This window comes from Sebastes fasciatus, chromosome 13 (genome assembly GCF_043250625.1).
Source record: "Sebastes fasciatus isolate fSebFas1 chromosome 13, fSebFas1.pri, whole genome shotgun sequence".
Classification (NCBI taxonomy): domain Eukaryota; kingdom Metazoa; phylum Chordata; class Actinopteri; order Perciformes; family Sebastidae; genus Sebastes; species Sebastes fasciatus.
In genome coordinates, this window is record NC_133807.1 from 1,660,001 (window position 1) to 1,685,525 (window position 25,525).

The 25,525-nt window shown below is 45.3% G+C and overlaps 2 protein-coding genes across 5 annotated transcripts in view; one reads left to right on the plus strand and one right to left on the minus strand.

The window, feature by feature from the left end:
* The window catches only part of carm1 (coactivator-associated arginine methyltransferase 1), a 45,018-nt gene extending 30,306 nt beyond the window's left edge, over positions 1–14,712 (plus strand). The window contains exons 12-16 of one of the 4 annotated variants that reach the window (XM_074654984.1): positions 12–101; positions 222–334; positions 5,972–6,049; positions 8,153–8,221; positions 11,744–14,712. In XM_074654984.1, coding sequence (XP_074511085.1) covers positions 12–101; positions 222–334; positions 5,972–6,049; positions 8,153–8,221; positions 11,744–11,883 — 490 coding nt within the window. In that variant the 3' untranslated portion in view covers positions 11,884–14,712. Of the gene's footprint in view, positions 1–11; positions 102–221; positions 335–5,971; positions 6,089–8,152; positions 8,222–11,743 lie in introns of all 4 variants that reach the window. The other 3 variants (XM_074654983.1, XM_074654985.1, XM_074654986.1) reach the window with 3 other exon arrangements.
* Positions 14,713–20,593: 5,881 nt separating this feature from the next.
* On the minus strand, positions 20,594–25,238 carry hspb9 (heat shock protein, alpha-crystallin-related, 9). Its single transcript, XM_074655010.1, has 2 exons — positions 24,807–25,238; positions 20,594–21,388 (listed from the first exon to the last, which is right to left on the minus strand). The coding sequence occupies exons 1-2, from the start codon at positions 25,022–25,024 to the stop codon at positions 20,929–20,931; spliced, it is 678 nt and encodes a 225-aa protein (XP_074511111.1). The 5' UTR covers positions 25,025–25,238; the 3' UTR covers positions 20,594–20,928.
* Between the last annotated feature and the right edge of the window lie 287 nt (positions 25,239–25,525).

Consider the following 25,525-nt stretch of genomic DNA (forward strand, 5'->3'; position numbering starts at 1 on the left):
CTTCTCAACAGACAAAGCTACGACATCAGTATTGTTGCCCAGGTGGACCAGACAGGATCAAAGTCCAGCAACCTCCTGGACTTGAAGAACCCCTTTTTCAGGTGAGTTGGTCTCTTGACCCCAGTAACACTACCTGGATGTGGCCGGCCCCGTTTAAACATGTGAGACAGGAGCGCTGTCTGTCTCTCCGATGTTAAACGTGTGCGTGTCTCTATTTACAGGTACACAGGCACCACCCCCAACCCCCCTCCTGGCTCACACTACACCTCCCCGTCCGAGAACATGTGGAACACGGGGTCGGCCTACAGCATGAATCAGGGGATGCCTGTATCAGGTGAACATACAGAAACACTGGTAGATGAACCCAGTCCTCCATGTGTTTACAAGGGGCACCCAGCTTCAGAATGCAGAGTATTCAACACATGTAGGAGTTGGTTCACTTTCCAGGGGTATAGAGTAGGACATTATAAACTCAGAAAAACAAGTTTTGAAACTTGTGTTTGGTGGATTATTTCTCTGTTGTTCCAATGCTAATTGGCATTGTATTTTACATGGTTGGAAAGACTGTTTATTTACCTTCACAATGATGTCCAACTTGTAAGGATCATGCATTTGTGGGATGAGCAGCACAGCTGATTATGTGGGTAGCGCCCAAGAAAAATTTGCCAAAATGCTCTGCCAATGGTAAACAGTGTGTTCTCCTGTTGGTGTTGACTCTTGTTTTGAGTTGTTTGGTGGATTGGATGATTGAACTCTATCAGTAACAAGGAACAAACAAGACATATTGGCTATTTTACACTTTATTCATTTAATACACCGTCAGGAGCCTCAGTATCGGTGGAAGATCCATACGCAGCCACAACAGCCTGGCACCTCCTCCTCATGCTGGTCACCAACCTGGTCACACGTTGCTGTGGGATGGCGTTCCATTCCTCAACCAGGATTCGTTGCAGGTCAGCCAGCGTGGTTGTGTTGGTCACTCTAACACGTACAGCACGCCCAAGCTGATCCCACAAGTGTTGAATTGGGTTGAGGTCTGGACTCTTGGCAGGCCGTTACATTCTCTCTACTCCCACATTGTGGAGGTAGTCTGTGATAACCCTGGCTCTGTGGGGGAGAGCGTTGTCATCTTGGAGGATGAAGTTAGGTCCCAGATTGTGGAGATATGGGATCGCCACTGGCTGCAGAATCTCATCCCGATATCTCACTGCATTGAGATGGCCTTCAATGATGACAAGCCTTGTTTTGTTAGTGACATCATTGAGGGAACACACAACCACGCTGGCTGACCCCCGCTTCTTCCACCCACTACTGAGGCTCCTGACGGTGTATTAAATTAATAAAGTGTGTTACTTGGGCGCTACCCACATAATCAGCTGTGCTGCTCATCCCACAAATGCATGATCCTTACAAGTTGGACATCATTGTGAAGGTAAATAAATAGGCTTTCCAACGATGTAAAATACAATGACCATTAGCATTGTAACAACAGAGAAATAATCCACCAAACACAAGTTTCCCAACTTTTTTTCTGAGTTTATAAACAGATACCTTTTACACTGGTAAACAACAACATTATTGAACCAGAAAGGAAGGGCGCTTTCAGGTAAGAACTCAACAAACTAGGTCCATTGGCAGAGACCTTAGAGACACACAAAGTCTCTCGGGTCTTAAAGGAATACTTCCCCCATAAAATGACCAATTGTATCTGTTACTCACCCCGTGTTACCTTGAATTCTCTCAGACCTCCACGGTGAACGAATAGTCAAAAAACAGAGAAAAGTCTTGATGAATTGAAGTCAATGGAGGCCGTGTTTAACAACAGCAAATCTGTATCAACACATCCGTTTCCAGACCGTCACACATGTTGTGCAGTGTAATCCAAGTCTCATTCATCCAGTCGTATTTAAGACTTATTTACATTACTATCTAAAACACTTCTGCATAAACAGTGTAACGCGTGTGCAGGCGCACCACTCGTGTTTTAGATATTAAGGTTTTAGCAAAGTATGTATGTGTTTGGGAAATTGTGAGCATAGGCAAAGAACGTATATTGATAAGAAGTGAAAGTCAGTTGTTGGTTCCAGTAGCAGAGCTACGCTTCCACCATTTTGGACTGAAGGTGACTACCAGACGCCAGTAAAAACGTCCACCTACAAAGAGGCGTACAAAAGTGAAACAAAATTATTTCTATTCTGTTGTCATATTTAATGTCTCTACTGAAATGTCCTGTTGAACAATTAGATAACAATATTATAAATATGCACACTATTATAACTATTTACTTACTTACATACCACAGACCATGGATGTAGAAGAGGCTCCTATAGACCACAGACCATGGATGTAGAAGAGGGTCCAATAGACCACAGACCATGGATGTAGAAGAGGGTCCTATAGACCACAGACCATGGATGTAGAAGAGGGTCCAATAGACCACAGACCATGGATGTAGAAGAGGGTCCTACAGACCACAGACCATGGATGTAGAAGAGGGTCCAGTAGATCACAGACCATGGATGTAGAAGAGGGTCCAATAGACCACAGACCATGGATGTAGAAGAGGGTCCTATAGACCACAGACCATGGATGTAGAAGAGGGTCCTATAGACCACAGACCATGGATGTAGAAGAGGGTCCTACAGACCATGGATGTAGAAGAGGGTCCAGTAGACCACAGACCATGGATGTAGAAGAGGGTCCAATAGACCACTGACCATGGATGTAGAAGAGGGTCCAATAGACCACTGACCATGGATGTAGAAGAGGGTCCAATAGACCACTGACCATGGATGTAGAAGAGGGTCCAATAGACCACTGACCATGGATGTAGAAGAGGGTCCAATAGACCACTGACCATGGATGTAGAAGAGTATGTGTCCTGGTCTTTTGCTCTGTATGTTACTAAATAGCCTACAACTCCATTAAATCCTGTTGATGTCATGCTACTAGCACTACTAGCTACTGGCCGATAGCCGGTTGTTTAGGAACAGAGACGTTAATACGTCCACCACAGTACTGGCTGACAGCATACAGCCCATGGGTGTATTAGAAGATAATAACAGTGATGAATTACAGCCAATATATCCATTATTACAGCCCATACAGCTAGCAGGAAGCTGTCAGAACCTGATATGTCAGATGAGCCTGCAGGGCGGTGCAGGGCGGTGCAGTCCCGTGGGTCTGATGACCGTTCATTATGGCGAGGAAAATAACTGGATTCAGCTGTTAGTTCATTTTACTACTTTTAGGACATAATGATTTAAAGGGACTGTTTGTAAGAATCAGAAATGTCTTGTTAACAGCAACACCTGTGGCTGTTAAGTCAACTAAAGTCAGCGTCGGGCTCGCGTTTGTGCTCGCTCTACATAGACATGAACGAGCATCGCTCAAAACAGTGAGGCGACACACGTCAGCTAAAAGCACAATATCACTCTATATTTCAGCTGCTTGGCAGTAATGTTAGCTGATCAGATGAAGGTCTCTCCATGAATCAATGCTGATCCTAGTGTTGGCTTTTCCTGCCTCAGCCTCCCGACCGCGGCCGGAGGGAACGGGAGACACCGGAGTTTTGGTCGGAGACGATAACGTTTCTCTCTGCGGAGCCCCGTCACTTCACAAGACATGGGAAACCTCTGTTGGTCTGGAGGAGCTGCAGCAGTTATTTCTACACAAACGTCCACTGTACATTCACTAGATATTCTCAGAGCTACGAAGTCTTCTGCAGTGTGGAGTGTGCGCGCATGCACGTGAGAGTGGAGCGAGCTGAGTGAAGGCAAGCAGGCAGGCAGAGTACAGCAGAGACTCCGGTCCTGGAGACCAAAGCTACGGTCTCCCCCGCGTCCTCCGACCGCGGCCAACACTGTTTAACAGACGGGCTTCACTAGATACAACTTTCTGTAAACAGATGTTGTGATATAGTTTTGCTGTTGTTAAATGCGGCATCCATTTACATCCATTCATCAAGACTTTTCTCATGTGTTTTGATCCTTATTCACTGTGGAGACATGCGTGCATCATAATTTTTTTGTGCAGAGGTTGCCCCCGCCCCGTTGTTATCACTGCTGTTGACCCAGTCACCATCACCAGGCCCTATGCTGCTGTTGACCCAGTCACATGGTGTCACCAGGCCCTATGCTGCTGTTGACCCAGTCACATGGTGTCACCAGGCCCTATGCTGCTGTTGACCCAGTCACATGGTGTCACCAGGCCCTATGCTGCTGTTGACCCATTCACATGGTGTCACCAGACCCTATGCTGCTGTTGACCCAGTCACATGGTGTCACCAGGCCCTACGCTGCTGTTGACCCAGTCACATGGTGTCACCAGGCCCTACGCTGCTGTTGACCCAGTCAAATGGTGTCACCAGGCCCTACGCTGCTGTTGACCCAGTCACATGGTGTCACCAGGCCCTACGCTGCTGTTGACCCAGTCACATGGTGTCACCAGGCCCTACGCTGCTGTTGACCCAGTCACATGGTGTCACCAGGCCCTACGCTGCTGTTGACCCAGTCACATGGTGTCACCAGGCCCTACGCTGCTGTTGACCCAGTCACATGGTGTCACCAGGCCCTACGCTGCTGTTGACCCAGTCACATGGTGTCACCAGGCCCTACGCTGCTGTTGACCCAGTCATGTGGTGTCACCAGGCCCTACGCTGCTGTTGACCCAGTCACATGGTGTCACCAGGCCCTACGCTGCTGTTGACCCAGTCATGTGGTGTCACCAGGCCCTATGCTGCTGTTGACCCAGTCACATGGTGTCACCAGGCCCTACGCTGCTGTTGACCCAGTCACATGGTGTCACCAGGCCCTACGCTGCTGTTGACCCAGTCACGTGGTGTCACCAGGCCCTATGCTGCTGTTGACCCAGTCACATGGTGTCACCAGGCCCTACGCTGCTGTTGACCCAGTCACGTGGTGTCACCAGGCCCTACGCTGCTGTTGACCCAGTCACATGGTGTCACCAGGCCCTACGCTGCTGTTGACCCAGTCATGTGGTGTCACCAGGCCCTACGCTGCTGTTGACCCAGTCACATGGTGTCACCAGGCCCTACGCTGCTGTTGACCCAGTCATGTGGTGTCACCAGGCCCTATGCTGCTGTTGACCCAGTCACATGGTGTCACCAGGCCCTATGCTGCTGTTGACCCAGTCACATGGTGTCACCAGGCCCTACGCTGCTGTTGACCCAGTCACATGGTGTCACCAGGCCCTAAGCTGCTGTTGACCCAGTCACATGGTGTCACCAGGCCCTACGCTGCTGTTGACCCAGTCACATGGTGTCACCAGGCCCTAAGCTGCTGTTGACCCAGTCACATGGTGTCACCAGGCCCTACGCTGAGAACATGGATGTATAAAGACAACTGGATGCAGCGTTGGACGCGGGGCCTCGTTCATTCCTATGAACGTTGCTCAGCGGTGCATGAAGCCTAAATGGCTCGACTTCCGTCTGGAAAAGTACCCGAATCTTGGGTACATGGAACATGCGCAGTAGCGTCCGCTCAGTCACAAGACTCGGTCACATGACTTGGTCACGGGGTCCCAACGTCACGCCGCCATCACGGCTTGCGCTCCAGCCTCGGTCTGGGTCTCATTCACATGAATGGAGGAAGGGAAATAACTGGATTCAGCTAGTAGTGCATTTTACAACTTTTAGGACTGATTTAAATAAAGACTATTAGAGTGTTCTTACTGGCGAGTTGAATTACCTCAAAAAGAATTATCCGCTGAGTTACAGAAGTCTCTTTCCCAATGTAAGTCAATGGAGAAAAGTCTTTTTGGGCCCAATGGCGTCACGTGACGGACACAGAAGTTGTAGTACCGCTGTTTGGTCACTACGAAAGTCTGGATCGACGACCGGCACTCTTCTTGGAGGCTTGGCTGAGAAGAGCTGTATCTAATGAGGAAGCTGAATGTGATGATTTCTTTGTATTACGTGTTGATTGGTTTGTTGTGTGTCTCTCCCTTCCAGGGATGCCTGCAGCTTATGACCTCAGCACAGTCATTGGCAGCGGCCCGTCGGTGTCTCACAACAACCTCATCCCCCTGGGTACGAATTGCACTCCTCCTGACTTCTCAACATCTCATGGTACTTAATGTAGCGGGGAACACACAGTAGAGCAACACTGAGTCTGCAGCGCAGCATGACGTTGCAGACTCTTTTGAAAACAGCTGGTTTGATCATGATGATGGTTGATGTTCTGGTCTCCAGTGACAGATAAAGCTAAATATTTCCCCACCACAAGGCTGAAACATCTGTTCTGTTGGATCTTTGTTACTGAATGATGCCTGTGTGATGATTACCTACAGTATGTGAGCTCATGATAGGCGATGTGGTGAAGTGTTTTACAGCCTTTGAGGGACAGGAGATGAGCTTTAACTTGATGTTTAGAATGTCGGATTAGTAAGTGTAAAATATGATATATGTTACTAATCAACAATTTCACAATACCTTTGTGTAACTAAACTCTGTAGTTGATGGTGTTCATAATGAGGGATGTCACCATGCCAGAAATCTAGTAGTTGATACCAATACCAGTGAAATCCCACTATTCTAAATACCAATTCAATACCACGGTACGGAGCCGCGGCATCGAGGCCCCCCCCCCCACACACACACACACCCGCCTGAGCCAATCACGAGCCGAGCACAGCAGCAGCTTGTTAGCGTGAGCTGCCTAGCTGCTACGTTAGCACCACGGTAGCTGTTTGGGTAGAAAGACACAACAACTTACCATAATATCTCTATAAATACATTTATGATCAGACTGACACGTGTTCTATTATCTATATATAAACTCGGAAAAAGAAGTTAGTAAACTTGTGTTTGGTGGATTATTTCTCTGTTGTTACAATGCTAATGGTCATTGTATTTTACATCGTTGGAAAGCCTGTTTATTTACCTTCACAATGATGTCCAACTTGTAAGGATCATGCATTTGTGGGATGAGCAGCACAGCTGATTATGTGGGGAGCGCCTAAGAAAAGTTTGCCAAAATGCTCTGCCAATGGTAAACTGTATTCTCCTGTTGGTACTGACTCTTGTTTTGAGTTGTTTGGTGGATTGGATGATTGAACTCTATCAGTAACAAGGAACAAACAAGACATATTGGCTATTTTACACTTTATCAATTTAATACACCGTCAGGAGCCTCAGTAGCGGTGGAAGATCCATACGCAGCCACAACAGCCTGGCACCTCCTCCTCATGCTGGTCACCAACCTGGTAACACAAATTTGAAAATTTGGGCAAATTTTATTTGGGCGCTACCCACAAATGCATGATCCTTACAAGTTGGACATCATTGTGAAGGTAAATAAACAGGCTTTCCAGCAATGTAAAATACAATGACAATTAGTATTGTAACAGAGAAATAATCCACCAAACACAAATTTCCAAACTTTTTTTTCCTGAGTTTTATTATTATTATTATCTATCACACAGACTGGTGACGGTTATTAAAGTTAAAGTGACATCTCCTCTCTAGTAACATTCTGACTACTTCACTCAGAGCAGCTGTCAATCACAGCTGTCAATCATGACGTCTCGCTTCCTTTTTATAGCATCAACTAACTCATTAAAACCAAACTGATCAGAAAAAGCAAAACTTGAACAAACATCAGCGTGATCAGAACGACCTAAAATGACAGAAACCATCTTTAGGAAAGATTATTTAACGTGTCCTCTGACTCTTTAGTTTGTCCCGTGTCCCATCCACTAACATGGAGGGGGCGGGCCTTATGAGCTATACTGCAGCCAGCCACCAGGGGGCCATCCAAATGTTTTGGCTACACTTTGGGGAGCTGTCATGTTGTCCATCTTTATATACAGTCTAGCTTCAACTGATATTTCCACAGCACTTAACACTTCAACCTCTTTCTGCTTTTCCATGTTAACAGCTTCACCAGTGTTTCAGCTGTTTCAGTAGCGAGCACACATACATGTGAAAGTGTTTTAGACAGTCTGTCTGCCATCCGATTGGTTGTCTGACAGTTGTACTACTCTTGTGAGTAACTTGGCTGATGCAACAGATTGTCTGTGGAGGGGCTCTTATGCTCTTATGTCCATCCACCTAGTGTTTTACAGATACTAACAGGAAGCAACAGGATAATAATCTGTAATAAACCGTGCTCTCCTCTCTGATTGGTCACAGTGAACACCGGAATTGTAAACCACACCCACTCCAGGATGGGCTCCATCATGAGCACAGGAATTGTCCAGGGTACGTCCACCTGTCTCTTTATAGAAACACCAGCGTTCAGAAACACATCAGGTTGTGTTGTAGAGCCGGTACGGTTCACCTACAGTATCTCCCCATTCTATACCGTCCACCGTACTTGGTTGCTGATTTTTTTATTACGATTTATTGCGATTTTTGTTAACTTTTTTAACACTAGACCATGGGAAAAAGTTGAAGTATACACTTATAGGGACTTTTACTTTTTAATTTTATCCAGCAACTCAAAAAAATCAAAGAGTAAAGACATTTCCCTCACAGATTAGTGGTATTTTATTTTTAATTTATAAGGGACATGTAATGTTTTATACTTCAGGTGAATATAATCCATCAATCTTATTTCCATAGATGTATTTTGTATATACAGTTCCCTCAGTTAACACCTTATTTTGAAAAGCGGACGTAGTCCCACGTGTCTACTTCCTCTAACTTCTCCAAGGTGGTCTCTAGCTCTCCCGTCAGCTCCGTTCTCTTTATCCATCCATGGTCAGCTCCATCGGGGCCGTTTCAATGCAGAGAACATAAATGTCAGTATATGGGTGCTCTAGAGTTGTAGCGTCGGCCAATTTGACCACAGAGACGAGAGCGACGGCCGGCTCCACCGCCACGTTACCGCCATACCATAACGTTTCCTGTCCGTAACAGAGTTAGCATTCAGCTTTAGCTCTGCTCTGTCTAGCTCTGCTTTTCCTGTCAATGTGTGAAACCCAAAGTGTTTCCATCCTTTACTGGATGTGTAGTGTTTACCACGCTGGATTTAACATGTGAGGGTGCAGGTCGTATCCACACTGACCCTCCAATGGTTTATACTTTATGCGGTTTGTTTTGGTTGACGGATGCGGAACAGATATGACGTCACGTTACTCACACTACCACAATAAAAGCTGTAACTTCCTTCTACCTCCACAAGGTCTCAGATGAAGCAAATTAACTGGGAAAAAATTTCGGAAACTTGTGTTTGGTGGATATTTCTCTGTTGTTACAATGCTAATGGTCATTGTATTTTACATCGTTGGAAAGCCTGTTTATTTACCTTCACAATGATGTCCAACTTGTAAGGATCATGCATTTGTGGGATGAGCAGCACAGCTGATTATGTGGGTAGCACCCAAGAAAGAGTTGCCAAAATGCTCTGCCAATGGTAAACAGTGTATTCTCATAAGGCTACCAGGAAGCCTGCAATGACTGCCCTTCACAGTCAGGCCCGTTTGCGCTGTTGTCGACAACACAGACAATGGAACCTGAACATGTGGGGGAATGTCATGTTCAGTGATGAGTCCAGGTTCTGTCTGTGAAAGTTGGATGGTAAAACAAGGCTTGTCATCATTGAAGGCCATCTCAATGCAGTGAGATATCAGGATGAGATTCTGCAGCCAGTGGCGATCCCATGGCTGCGTATGGATCTTCCACCGCTACTGAGGCTCCTGACGGTGTATTAAAGGTCACCTATTATGCAAAATGCACTTTTCCATGTCTTTTAAACATCAATATCTGTCCCCAGTGTGTCTACAGGCCACCATAGTATCATAAAAGACCATCCTCTCTCTTTTTCTCCTCCTCCGTTTGTCCGGAAATGGGTGCAGAAAAAAAATTCGCTTTTTTCCTTGTATTCTGACGTCATTAGGGAATGCAAGTCACGTGAGGGTTTCCTGGTCGAACCAGAGAGAACCTTCAGTAGCTGACCCCGGCCCACAGCGCGTCACTGTCTCTCCTCCTCAACCTAACTTGAGCAAAGTAGCTCCCTACAGTTAGTCTGCAAGAACCAGCAGAACCGTCTTCATGTACTCCCATCATCTAAATATAACATGTTCTTTCACAAAGGCTTTATGTAATTACACTGTTTAAACAGATGATATTTATATATTATATATATTTGATGTCATGCATGTAGCAGAGTACAGGTAGTAAATAGTGACTTGTAAGCAACACAACACATTTCTGTTTCACAGTCAAACTTTATTTGAGTAGACAGATGACAATATTAATTATTCACAGCATTTGTAATCATCTCACCTGCAGTTATGTTAACATGGTACAGGAGAAAGTCTTCAGCTCTGGTAAACTATGGTAAGCTAAGCTCCGGTGGTCTGTAGTCATGGTAACACAGAGACAGCTACTACTGTAAATAATATACCATTACTCTGATCTTCCATACATTTATCTTTTAGCAGAAATAATGAACTGACTACTGTTTCACATCTTCTATTTTCCACCCTGATGGTCGCTGTGTTTACACACCGTGTCATAGCGGTAGCATGTAGCTAACCCGTTATCATGTAGCTACATGCTAACGGGTTAGCTACATGCTACCGGGTTAGCTTTGTATCTCCATGTAAACAGAGCCATCTGCCCACAGCTGTCTGCTCTCCTCTGGGATGATTCTGTCGGTCATTTCTCACAGATGGATCTGTAAAGACAGACGTAAAACAGAGTGTATGTTTACGGTTTACAGAGTTGATGCATAAGGTAAACACTGAGCTAACTAACAGAGCTATAAACAGCATTATTTACCTGAGAGAAACCGTCAGGAAAACCTGGAATCTGGACCGCAGATGTTCATCATGTGTCGCCGATTTCTGATCAGATTCCTCCGGTAACGTGTGCTGGGTGAAGTTTCTGGTTTATAAACTTTAAAGTGGTTTATAAACTTTATTCTAGCTGCTATCTCTCCACTCGTCTCTCTCTCTCGCTCTCTCTCTCTCTCTCTCTCTCTCTAGAGAGAGAGAGAGAGAGAGAGAGAGAGAGAGAGCTTCTCCGGGAGGGAGGGGGAGGGTGACGCTGTTGTTGAGGACGTTTGATTGACAGAAAACGCTGACCAATCAGAGCAGAGTGGGAGGAGACAGAGGCTACAGACACAGAAATCAGCACTTTTGGAAATGGGCTGAAACAGGTTATAGAGACATGCTGGAATGCATGATCTGATTGTTTTTTTGAAAAAAAACTTCAGAGACATGGTTTGGAGGTGTCTGAGACCTATAATAACTAGTTTAAATGGAGTATAATATGTGACCTTTAAATGAATAAAGTGTAAAATAGCCAATATGTCTTGTTTGTTCCTTGTTACTGATAGAGTTCAATCATCCAATCCACCAAACAACTCAAAACAAGAGTCAATACCAACAGGAGAATACACTGTTTACCATTGACAGAGCATTTTGGCAACTCTTTCTTGGGCGCTACCCACATAATCAGCTGTGCTGCTCATCCCACAAATGCATGATCCTTACAAGTTGGACATCATTGTGAAGGTAAATAAACAGGCTTTTCAACGATGTAAAATACAATGACCATTAGCATTAGAACAGCAGAGAAATAATCGACCAAACACAAGTTTCCAAACCTTTTTTTCCCAGTTTATATTGATTCTGGCATTATAAGAACGATTTGGAAATCGTAAACAAAAACTAGCGATGCATACTGTAGGTGAATCGATCGTTTATATTGTGTTGCCTTATAGAAATCCACAATGTGGGAATGTTGAATGTGATGCTTTGTTTGTCCCTCCAGGAGCCACTACGGGCCAGTCAGGTCCCAGCAGCAGCGGTACTTACTACCCCGTCACCAACCAGTTCACCATGGGGGGCGCCGCCATCTCCATGGCCTCACCCATGGTCATCCCCAGCAACACCATGCATTACGGCAGTTAAGACGAAGACCTCACGAAGACCTCTTCGATGTCCCCGCCCCCGCATGACAAGAGATCCCAATCCTCTCCCAGTGGAGCCCTTTGGCCCGCCCCCCCCCGCCCTGCCCTTCGACCCCCGACTGACGCACCAACTGCAGCCAAAACCAATATACCAAAACCAGTGCTGTGCTGGCACTGCCTCCTGTTGTTCCTCATCCTGCCCCGTTGAGCTCATCACTCTACGAACGGTCCAACGCTCTCGTATCCGTCCAGACTCTTGTCCCGCTAACAGACAAAACCTCCTTTCCCCTCTTGGATCCATTGGGACTTTAACACGTGCACAGCTGAGATGCACGGCCGTTATTATCTATCCCCCTCCTCCCTCAACATGTATCTCAGTCCCTCTTTTCTTTTTTTTATGTGTCATAATGACCCCCAAAGTGTTTTTTGAAACCCTTTCTTCGGTAAGAACTCGCTGCCAGATACCAGCACCGGTCCGTTCCTACACTTCTCCCCACATCTGGTCCAGATCTACACTGAAGCCTTTCATTTGTACAGTAGGACACTATTATCAGTACTCATCTCTGGGCTTCATATCTGATCCAATCTTCAAGAGACGGACACATGCAAGACAAATCACAAGCCAACATATTCTCCACCACTCATCAGTCTACTCCTGCATGTAGTTTTGGTTTTCGGCAGATACAACAGAAAACTGAAGCCGTCTACATGCCTCGGCACTCTAAGGAGTATGGGAAATATGCTTTTTTTGTGACCCCCCTAGTTGTGCTCACTATGTGTGGTTCTACTTAAAAGCAGTGGTGTTTTGGGAGAATGGTCACCTTCCATGCTGAGTGTGATCATCTCGTAGGTTCCGGTCCTCTTTGCTAATACCTCAGCTGACACTACGCTGGCTGGAAGTGGGCTGGCACGCTAGCGTACATCGCATCAAGTGACAGTCGGCCTCACGGTAACAAGTGTTCTGTCTTTCTTAAAGCCGACACCTCTCTGTGGGCTCATCACTACGAGTGGCACCTCTCTCATTACACATTTGATCCATTGTTGAAATACCAATATTGATCCGTGCAGCTTTAAATATGCTTGTACATCTCACCCATACCCGTGACGTGGTTAGCCTAGCCTAGCTCAAAGGCTAGAAGCAGGGAGAGAGTCCCGTTTTCGACAGAGCTAGGCTAACGTTTTGTCTTGCCACTAGAGTGGCGACGGTGTCAAAATTTTCAAACGGGTTTGTTATTAAGCCATAACACCGGACCGGTATACCGAATCTTACCACTATATGTCGTACTTGACTCAGCAGCTGCAACTCAGAGCCACTAAAATGAGAATAGCTGGTCCACCTTAAAGGTCCACCCACCTTAAAGGTCAGCCCACCTTAACCGAGCCGTTGTTGTCGCTAACCTCGGGGCTAACCCCCCCTCACTTTAATCAGCAGGTGACAAGAAAGACACGGGAGCACGAGGAGTTGTAGCATTTATTCACCGTCAGTCTAAACTGTTCACACACTGCTACGTCCAGTTCTAACATTACTGCTATCTTCATAGTCACCGGCAGCCACACGCTCGCTCTCCATTTCTCTCTTGACCTCACACTCGCTGACGTTCCGGGCCTCCCGTGATCTCCATCATGTTGCCGATGTTATGCCGAACTCACCGGGCTCCGCTAAGCAGATGAGCACGGCCTGTCAGACACTATAGTGGCTCCGTTAGTCTGTAAAATATAACATTATAACATCCGTTATGTATAGAACATGTTAATCACATTGTTCTTTTGCTTATTAGTAACGCATAGAAGCTGGATTTAGCGCCGCGACGCCGTTGACACAGGTCGCTGATGTCGGCTACTTTTTAATTAACCAGAATGCGTCATAATGACAAAATGCCAGCTCAACAGGTCGGCGTAAAATCACACTGGTGTACGCTCGTACAGCCGGACCAGACCGGCAAAACTAGGAAATTTACTCAACTCTAGTTGCCTCCGGTCTCAGCACTGAGAGATATCTCTGTTCTAGACTCAATTACATTGAATTAACGAGTCTTTGGATCGGACTGTAGGTTAGACGAGGTTAAGGGCTCCGAATGCTTCAGCTAGGTCGTCTGACGTACGATCACGTCTAAAGGGAAAAGGGTTGTTCCAGCCTCCTCCTGGCTGCATCCCACCGCCGGCCGGATCTCTCCAACAAGTCAAACACTTTCAGTCTCACAAGAAAAGATTCTTCTTTTTGCTCAACATGGAAGGTGACCAATGGGACAGTCTGCTGAGAACTGAGTCTTAGTTCAAGGCCGTTGTCTTCACCCAACACCCTGTTTTTAGCTGAGAGGACACATCATATCAGTCATTTTGCTCAGATTCTGAGAACCAGTAAGGACCAGTGACCCAGCTGGAATGAGAGAAGCTGTGCTGGATCGGCAGCGTCCCAGTTTACATCCTGGCTTTCTCCCCCTGCTTCTCCTCCCCCCCTCCTTTGAGACTGTCGCAAAGAGACTTCAACGTGGAGGCGTGGGAGACGGGGCCGGTCCCACCCGCCTCCCTCCTCGTCTGTTCATTCTGTATGAAATCCAACATATCATGCCCCGACACCCCTGACACCCTCGTCCTCTCTATCGGTCACGGAGACAAGGACTGACACATGTATGCATCGCTTCCAGTGTCACTACTATTGGACTCGGTTCAGTGGAATTTAGCGAGTTTTAAGAGCTGAGAAAAATGTCTCTTTGTAGGATTAACCTTTTTGTTATCTTTATTTTGTTTTTTTCTTTCACAAAAAACAAGAAACGATGAAAAAAAGAGAGCAAATTAAATGTGGTGGAGATGTTCCAAAACCATCCTGGAATCAGGTGTTGTAGTACTTTGAATCTGTGAAATAGACTGGACACGCCAGATGTTTAGCCTATAGCGCTCATGTCCCGTTTGTCCTTGAATCATTGCTCTGTGTAGTCAAACAGTGGAATCCACTTTTATCATGGAAACGTGTGAGGACGACTGTGCGTTATGTTCTGTCGTTTCTGTGTTGACCAACCAGCGATGAGTCCTTTGTCCCAGTCTGACATGGCCTCTTCTGCTCCAGACAGCCAGAGAGTCTCTGTGGTCTCAGTGCTATGGTGATCCTTCACTTCTTCAGAGCTTCTGACAGCAACAGTCTCAACAAACTAAAAGGCTTACAGCCCGGACACACCAGGAACGTCAGGAGCGCGTGGCCTCTGCGTGGTGGCTGCGTGGCTTGGTGGCTGCGTGATTCACGCGTCGGGTGTTCACACCAGCTTCTGCTGCGTTTCTGCTGTTGCTGCTGCCAGCTCTTTCTTTCTACATAGAATTTGCCTTTTAATGGCCATTTCATTTCATTATAAATGTCATTTATATTTATTTTAGACAGAGAAAGGTTAAGAAACGTGTGGTTATTTGTAAATAATAGTAATAATCCACAACTAAAACTCCAAACTATATTCAATCATGGAGCACTCCAAGTCACTGCATGCTATAGAACACTGTCCGGCACATATTTCAGAATAAAAGCCTTGTGTTAACAATTGAAGGAATTCTGTCCACAGAAAAAAATGCTTGAGGGCTTTTATTTTGAAATTAAAGCAGGAAGTGTTGATTTAAAAATAAGTCTTTACTTTTTTCTTCATCTCCGTAACATATTCTACAGATAAATATTGAAACGGTAGTAATGTAGCTGATATGTTAATATAGAGTCAATAGATCACTTTCACTGTCTGTTGTTGCTGTGAGACGCGCGCGACACGCGTCAAAATAGGCGAGACCTCTATTCTCTAGAAGAGACGCAGCTGAGACGCGCGTCTCACGCGGGCAGTGTGGCTGCTCTAACCTGTTTACACGGACGCCGAAATAAAAAACAACAGGTAACGCAGCCGCCACGCGCTGCTGACGTTCCTGGTGTGTCCAGGCTGTTATGAGCTCTACTGCAGCCGGCCACCACGGGGCAATCCAGATGTTTCGGCTTCACTTTTGAGGAGCTGTCATGTCGTCCATCTTTATTTGGGTCATTCTATAATTGGGGGTACATTTCACATGAACAAAGAAGTTGTGTACTTTCTCAAAAAAGCATCACTGGTTTAAGTTCAAATATTCCTTCCTAATATTATATTATTAATATTAACTCGTATTCTATTTCCCCAGTGGTCCCAGTAGGGTCACGTAAACTACATCACTCATGAGTTGGCCCTACTCATTAATAACTGATTAATATACTCCTTGACAACGTGCTATTACAGATCAAATATTTAAAAAATGAGAGGACACCAGAATGTATTAAAAATGGCCACCGTTGAGAGAATTGACATCCTGTGATGCTGGTCACATGGTTTTTGGACAAACTATCTTTTACTTGTAGGGGGGTGTTCTGTTTGTAACATAGTTGACAGAACCTTTGCGGACATTAATAAACTGAGATATTTATATTATTCAAATGTGAAACTCAATTACATTTACTTTTTCAATAAATCTTTAAATAAATGAATAGATATTAACTTTAATGGTTTTAAATCATTATTCTGAATTTAAAAATGGATATTGCAAAAACTGTTAATTTAGGAACATCATGACAGTTTCAAGCTAAATGAAACACTAAATGTGTGTCCGATCTTACAAAATGCTTTTACCTTAATCTGTCAAATCTGATATTTTTGAAGGAAATAGTTAGAAAAAAATATCGTCAATGGACATGAAATGTACCCCCAAATAGAGAATGACTCCTCTACAGTCTATGGTCAGAGCCAGTAGCTCTAACTCTTCAAATTATAAAGCATTCATTATGCAGTAACAAGTGGGAAGTAGTAATATACAAGTCCGATAGATGGAACTAGTAATCGATTTAGAATCACTGGTAATAGAGGAGACAACAGGGTTGTCAGAGACTCTGAGAACACAGTTGTCTCCTTTTCACTGCAGGAACTGAACAAAAGGAAACGTAGCCATTAGGGGTGTCACGGTACTAGAAATCTAGTAGTCGATACCAATACCAGTGAATTTCCACGATTCTGGATACCCAATTTGATACCACGGTAAAAACAAAACAACAATAAATCCCCTGTAATTCAACACACACTTTTATTAAAAACATTTGAACATTACAAAAAACAGAGGCATGTAGCCTTTAAGTAATAAATAAAAAGAATTGACCCATTTTGTTCATTTTGGCGTATCAGCGGCGTGTTATCAATCGATAGTCGGACGACGGACACTACCTACTGACCGTGAACGCATCTGGTCCGTCAGCTCAGACTAGTAGGAGCAGGAGGCAGAGGATTTATTGTTGAAGTGAAAAGCAAACGCACCTATTTAACAATATTTCACGTTTAATCCCAATGCTATAAGGGAACCATAATGTTAATGTTGTAGATCATGAAGAGGTCAAAACTCCAGCGACGCCGTTAGTATACAGAAGAACTGGTGGATGACCCTGATGAAGGCCACCAGGAGAAACGCGTTGGTCGGATAATAAAGTTGTTGCGTACACAACAAATGTTGCTGGGGTTTTGACCTCCTCAGACTTCTCCCATCTCCATACATCTTAAAGTCGGTGAAGTTGTGCCTGAAATCCCTCCTCTGCTTCTCCACTGATGTGGTTCATGGCTGAACAAGCGGATGTGTCGTCACGTCGCGACCAAGGAGGACTCCAACGACAGTAAGCAGCAGGACGACCGGCACTGTAACGATACTAAGAGTCTACAGCCACGCTAGCAGCTGGGAGAGGCTGTACCATAGTACGTCATGTATAATACAGTCATTCCCAAAGACTGGGTCGGAACCCACAGCTGGGTCGCAGGACATTTTACTAGTGTCGCCAGATAAGTTGCAGAACTTCTTCCATAGTCTTTTATTTAAAAGGTCTGTACGTAAGTTTTTACACGTATAAAGGTTTTTAATCATTTTTTATTGCCAATATGTGAACTGGTTGTAACCTAAACAAGGACACCTTCCTCTCTCAGCCTGTAGATGGCTTTTAATGTGAAGAATGACAGACTTTTTTCCAGGTAAATCCAACAGATGTGACGTTGTGCATTCAATTTCAGCTCCGCTTACAGGACTAACGTGTGCAGCCATATAACGTTCAGTTAGAAATGGAGAGCACAAAAAAGTCCAGTGAAGCCCGTCTGGCAAAAAAGGAATGTGACCGGGTGGGGGGACTAGGATCAGGATCGGGCCTTCGGTTCACGGTGGGACGGGTGCAGCATCGCCCCGTCGAGGATTCTTTCTCAACAATGACCCGCTAGCTGTACATTATCACGCTTATTACACGGCTACTTGCTGAAGAAATCAATAATTTGACACAGAAACAGTCCTCCAGAGTCCGACATCAGAGCTGCGCCAATAGCAACGGTCTTTTATACGTAGCAACGGTCTGCTATACATAGCAACGGTCTGCTTTACATAGCGACGGTCTGTTATACGTAGCGACGGTCTGCTTTACATAGCAACGGTCTGCTATACGTAGCAACGGTCTGCTATACATAGCGACGGTCTGTTATACGTAGCGACGGTCTGATTTACGTAGCGACGGTCTGATATACACAGCGACGGTCTGCTATATGTAGCGACGGGCTGTTATACGTAGCAACGGTCTGTTATACATAGCAACGGTTTGTTATACGTAGCAACGGTCTGTTATAAAGACATATCAGAAAGTAGAACGCTGTGATGGACCAATCAGAATCGAGTATTCAACACAGCCGTGTAATAAATACTGATATTGTGGTTTTAGCTGCTAATGTTGCTAACGTTAATCAACACGATGCCTGTCAATTACAGCCAGTCTTGTGTGTTGCCGCACTGTTTTGACCGATGCTCACTCGCGTACTACGTAGAGCAAACACAAGCTTGAGCAACAGGACGCTGACTGTCGTTGACATAATGGCCACAGGTGTCACTGTCGTACATACAGTATACTGTAGGCCCTTTAACATTTCTATCTGCAGTACACCTTAGAGCCACACGAGGGAGTCTGAATGTTTGTATTCTGATTGAATCTATGAAAGGCTGGCGTCCATTCTGTTTGTTTTATTGATGAGAGGAAAAACACCTAAGTTCGTCTCTGCCTAAGTTCATATTGTTTTACTGATGAGAGGAAATGAAAACAATGAGAGAGACCGTTAGCTCCACCTAAATGCATTTATTTGGTGTCATTTATAAAGTATTGGATGCCCCTATGGTAGATAAAACACGATAAAGTGCCCTCTAAGGTGCCCCTATGGTAGATAAAACATGATAAAGTGCCCTTTAAGGTGCTCCTATGGTAGATAAAACATGATAAAGTGCTCTCTAAGGTGCCCCTATGGTGGATAAAACATGATAAAGTGCCCTCTAAGGTGCCCCTATGGTAGATAAAACACGATAAAGTGCCCTCTAAGGTGCCCCTATGGTAGATAAAACACGATAAAGTGCCCTCTAAGGTGCCCCTATGGTAGATAAAACACGATAAAGTGCCCTCTAAGGTGCCCTATGGTAGATAAAACACAATAAAGTGCCCTCTAAGGTGCCCTTATGGTAGATAAAACACGATAAAGTGCCCTCTAAGGTGCCCCTATTGTAGATAAAACACAATAAAGTGCCCCTATGGTAGATAAAACACAATAAAGTGCCCTCTAAGGTGCCTCTATGGTAGATAAAACATGATAAAGTGCCCTTTAAGGTGCTCCTATGGTAGATAAAACATGATAAAGTGCTCTCTAAGGTGCCCCTATGGTAGATAAAACACGATAAAGTGCCCTCTAAGGTGCCCCTATTGTAGATAAAACACAATAAAGTGCCCCTATGGTAGATAAAACACAATAAAGTGCCCTCTAAGGTGCCCCTATGGTATATAAAACATGATAAAGTACCCTTTAAGGTGCCCCTATGGTGGATAAAACACAATAAAGTGCCCTTTAAGGTGCCCCTATGGTGGATAAAACATGATAAAGTGCCCTCTAAGGTGCCCCCTATGGTAGATAAAACATGATAAAGTGCCCTCTAAGGTGCCCTTATGGTAGATAAAACACGATAAAGTGCCCTCTAAGGTGCCTCTATGGTAGATAAAACACAATAAAGTGCCCTCTAAGGTGCCCCTATTGTACATAAAACACAATAAAGTGCCCTCTAAGGTGCCCCCTATGGTAGATAAAACACGATAAAGTGCCCTCTAAGGTGCCCCTATTGTAGATAAAACACGATAAAGTGCCCTCTAAGGTGCCCCTATGGTAGATAAAACACAATAAAGTGCCCTCTAAGGTGCCCCTATGGTATATAAAACATGATAAAGTACTCTTTAAGGTGCCCCTATGGTGGATAAAACATGATAAAGTGCCCTCTAAGGTACTTCTATGGTAGATGAAACACGACAAAGAGCCCTCTAAGGTGCCCCAATGGTAGATAAAACACGATAAAGTGCCCTCTAAGGTGCCCCAATGGTAGATACAACATGATAAAGTGCCCTCTAGAAGCCCCTATGGTAGATACAACATGATAAAGTGCTCTCTAAGAAGCCCCTATGGTAGATACAACACACCTGAGGGGAGTTTAACATACTGCAGGCATTTAGGACTCGTCTCTTTTTTTTCCCACTTTCAGATTCCCTCGCTCTCTCTCTCCTCCTCGTCCATCCTTTGTGTAAATCGGCTGCTGACATCATCTATTGGTCACTAAAGTAGTAATTTATTATTATTATAAATCTATTTTTTTTATTAAACGTGCACCACTGTACAAAAAGAACATAATTTTCTGAAAATCAGACACTTTTTATTTCAACAGTTTATACAGTTTGCAAATAATTATAAAATAAATATTCATTTCATTTTGGTAAACATGACTCATTATGGACAGTCTTTAAGTGGAAGTGTGTGTGTGTGTGTGTGTGTGTTTTTGTGTGTGTGTGTGTGTGTGTGTGTGTGTGTGTGTGTGTGTGTGTGTGTGTGTGTGTGTGTGTGTGTGTGTGTGTGTGTGTGTGTGTGTGTGTGTGTGTGTGTGTGTGTGTGTGTGTGTGTGTGTGTGCGCGCGCGCGCGCGCGTGTGTGGGCATAAACGCATGTATTTATTTAAAAAGGGGATGTCATTCAGTCTGTGAGTTCCTCCTCTGTCTTGTCCTTAATGGGAAATTCCAGCGAGGTCCTGAACCGAATGGGCACCTCTTTCTCCTCGCTGATTGGCTGCTTGGCCACGGGGGCGTGGATGCGTAGCTGTCCGCCGTCCATCAGGGAACAGGAGAGGCCGGACAGATCCAGGTGAGCGGGAAGGTCGATCTTCTGGACGAATCCCATCCGGGACGAGGCCGAGGAGCAGGAGGAGGCACAGGAGGAGGAGGAGGAGCAGGACTGGCTTTCTTCTGCTCCGGCCTGCTTCATGGCCACCACCGCCAGGCTGCGCCCCTCCAGTTTGACGGTGATGTCATTGGGGGCGTAACCGCGAGCGTCTAGGGTCACCAGGAGGTCGCCGTTGTTTTCTGTGGCCTGCTGAGTGTCCTTGTGCAGCTCTGTGCTGGGAGTCTCTCTCTGCTTCTCTGTACCATCACTCCGCCTGAAAGAGAATCACAATCTGGATCAGAATCAGCTCTGTGACGCCACCGCCGCTGTCTGAGGGCGTTTTCAATCCGGCCGTCGTTTAGCCCCGTCGAATCAGACTGGTTCGTTGGTACGATTCGTTTGGGCAAATCTGAGCAATCATACTCGTGTGCCGACCAAAAGAACCACACCAAGACCTTTAAAGCTGGAGTATGCAGATTAGAGTATAGAAAGTTTGTGACCCGGCAGCCATGTTGAGATCAGTTGAGGAAACACCAAGCACTGCCCACCAGCCAGAGCACAGACTTTCTCATTTTACAGCTAAACAGTACACTACAAGATGTTTCTGAGAACATCTGAGGAGAGAAATAAGCATTATAGTAAGTTATGACTAGTTTGACTGTTTGATCAGAGTAACAGCCCGGACACACCAGGAACGTCAGCAGCGCGTGGCGGCTGCGTTACCTGTTGTTTTTTATTTCGGCCTCCGTGTTAACAGGTTAGAGCAGCCACACTGCCCGCGTAAAACGCGCGTCTTCTAGAGAATAGAAGTCTCGCCTTTTTTTGACGCGCGCTGCACGGTTCACAGCAACAACAGACAGTGAAAGTGATCTATTGACTCTATATCAACATCATATCAGCTACATTACTACAGTTTCGATGTCTATCTGTAAAATATGTTACGGAGATGAAAAAAAAGTAAAGACTTATTTTTAAATCAACACTTCCTGCTTTCATTTCAAAATAAAAGCCCTCAACCGTTTTTTCTATTCGATTCAATTCAATTCAATTCAATTTATTTTTGTATAGCGTCAAATCACAACAGAAGTTATCTTAAGACGCTTTATATATAGAGCAGGTCTTAGACCGTACACCATAGTTTAGAGACCCAACAAGATCCACCAAGTGCGCTGTGGCCAGGAAAAACTCCCCGATTAGTGGGAAGAAACCTGAAGCAGGACCGGGCGCAGGGCGGGCGGCCATCTGCCGAGACCGGCTGGGGGGATAGATAGAGAGAGAGAGAGAGACAGAGAGAGAGAGAGAGAGAGAGAGAGAGAGAGAGAGAGAGAGAGAAGCAGCCACAATAATAGCCCAGCAGCTGTAATAACTAATACAAGTAGGACTAATAACACAAAACCAATAGTAGTGATTTCTGCGGACAGAATTCCTTCATTTGTTAACAAAAGGCTTTTATTCTGAAATATGTGCCGGACAGTGTTCTAGAACATGCAGTGACTTGGAGAGCTCCATGAATGAATATAGTACGGGGTTTTAATTGTGGATTATTACTTTTATTTACAAATTACCACACGTTTCTTAACCTTTCTCGGTGTAAAATAAATATAAATGATATTTATAATGAAATGAAATGGCCATTAAAAGGCAAACTCTATGAAGAAAGAAAGGGCTGACAGCAGCAGCTGCAGCAGTAGAAATGCAGCAGACACGCAGCTGAAATGCAGCTGTGTGAACGGCTGACGCGTGAATCACGCACCCGCCACGCCACGCAGCCACCACGCACTCCTGACGTTCCTGCTGTGTCCGGGCTGTCAGTGAGTGATTGACAGCTGCCTCCGTTGAATGAACAGCCAATAGGAATGCTGATTCTCTCTGAAATGACCTGTGATTGGTCAAAGTCTCCTGTCACTATGCTAGATGTTCTAAACCCTGAAAACAGCCATGAGGAGGAGCAGAAGTCTAGTTTTCTCTCAGAACACTTGGATTATAATATGCTGAAAGGTTATTATGGGATTTTAGCCCAATGATGCCAAAAATATACTGACTACTGCAGCTTTAAGAGTAAGTGTCTCGGTCCAATCGCAAATAAATTCTGGAGCGGTTTGTTTGTGGTAGGAACGTGATCCAACCTCGATCCGACCCAACAAGGCAAACACTGTAAGCTTGAGCCTGTAGACAGGTGGGAGTTGCACACTGGGAATGCAGACTAGTGAAATCAGTTGCTAGCAGCGAGCCGAAGAATGATTCACGAACCATATCCGCTTCACCAACTCATCCTCTGATTCTGACCAGAGCAAACCAACTATAGATAATCAAGAAACAAACACAAGACTTTGAACCAGGAGACCTCTGTTCGTGTCCTGTGAGCTAAAAAACTAAAAGCAACGTCGACTTATTCTGTCACGTCAATCTTTAGTCACGTGACTCGTCGGTATTGTCAGCTCCGTGAGTCACGCGAGTCGCTAAAGTCAACCACGACCGTTTCCTGACCCTACCTAAGTGGTTCAGTGTGTTCCAATCCGCGTACTTCCGTACTTACACTTTTTGAGTGCATAAGTGCGTTCACACTGTGTAGTATGGCAAAATGCACTCGAAGTACCCGGATGTTGTACTCAAAACGGTCAAATTGTTGAGTGTGGAACGCTGGACACCCTTCACACTCAATTGTCGCCATCTTGGTTACGTAGCGGAAGGGGCGGGACCACGACCACTATTCAATCATGTGAAAATGGCGGCAGATGATGCAGGAGCTTTTGCGGTGCTGAACAACGTACCTTATAGATGTCTATGGGCTACGTAGATAACAGAATAAAACAATACAATACGTAAACATACCAGTGCATTTTCAGCCAACAGCAGGACACATGGTAGGCAATGACATAGGAAACGTAATTTCCACCTTGCTGTGCATTCTTGATCAACAAAGCAGGCAGATATTTTGGCAGGTAGTGGACGGGTAAAACCTGAAGGAGGCAGCAGTGCAACACAAAGGATGCCAGCTGCCGTAAAACCCCGAAGAAGAAGAAGATATTTTGGCGGGTAGCAAGCCGCGGTGAAATGTTGCGATTGTCATTTCCGGTAAGTGCTGCGCAGAGTATTCGATTTGAGACGATTCAACCCCGTTGAAATTCACGCACTACTCAAGTAAGTACAGAGTGCACACAGTGCACTACATTGAAGTGTACTTCAAGAAGTACGTGGATCGGAACCCACTGGTTGTGTTGCCTAAATCTAATTTCCTGTGAAAACAGAAGTTTATTTTGAAAGGGCGCTATGCATGTAACGAGCGTCCTCGGTCCGTCCAACAGTAACGCTAGAGGGGTTCCCCGTGTGCCGGTCTCCAATGCTGAGGGCCGCTGACCAAGCGGCGGTAGCCTATTTGACCAGCTGGGAGTGAGAATGTGTTGCTCTTCAAGGATCAGGCAAGTAGTCAAATAAGGATAAAAAACTGTCCAGCTGACTTAGAAAGGAAGTCCTCGATGTAGGATGGCAGTCTGGGAAACATCCAAGGCTCTCTGATTGTGAATTAAACATCCTTGGTGTTATCCATGTCTTAATAAAGGGACTTCCTTTCGAAGTAAGCTGGACAATCACTGTTTTTTTACTGTTATCGGACCAATGGTAGGTTTGTAAAAGCCCTAGAACAGAGCTGATCAGGTGTGACCACTACTGAGTTCCACATTTCCTGTACATACCTGGCCATAGTGGAGGAGATGAGGGGCAGCTGGCTGAGCAGGTGGGGCCCATCGTGAAGCTCCCCCAGGAGGCTGTCGGCCAGCGCCGTTCTCTGGTTGAAGAAGTCTTGCTGCAGCGAGGAGAGCGCCTGGTGACGCAGCGGCCACAGCAGCCGGTCCTGGCTGAAGAACGGGTCATCGCCAAACAGGCTGGTCAGGGCTGGGTGCTGGGACATCATCTCAGCGTCGGAGGACAGTTATTAACAAAAGCTCAACTCCGGGCAACCTGCAGAGCTTCAATTCTCTGTTTCTTAATAACAGATTCCCTCTCTCTCTCTCTCTCTGTATATATATATATATATATATATATATCTTATCTTAAGGCTCCGTTGAAGAGTACTGAGAGCTTCCAGAGGCTCTTCTTCAGTCTTCTATTGGGTAGTTTGGGACATTACACAGGACTTCTGTCCTTTATATACCCCAGCTGTCCTGCTCCATCCCTCCCACCGTGCTATTTACACCCCATGAGCTCACTGCTGTTTGTCAGCGTGCACCAGCGAGGTCAGGAATGCCCTGCAACTCATCAAAAGGCTAAAGACAGCTCATGGTCATATCCTGTTTGTGTGCGTGTGGCCGTGTTCACACTGCAGTCCTATATCTGAGTTTTACTTCCTAATATATGATACATATGCAGATTTCTAAAGTGTGTGATTATCTCATTACCATTTCTCATGTAGCAG

Coding starts and splice junctions, on each gene's coding strand:
- hspb9 (XM_074655010.1), bottom strand. CDS start 25,024: ATGATGTCCCAGCACCCAGCCCTGACCAGCCTGTTTGGCGATGACCCG. Junction 21,389..24,806: donor ATCTCCTCCACTATGGCCAG/GTATGTACAGGA, acceptor ATTCTCTTTCAG/GCGGAGTGATGGTACAGAGA.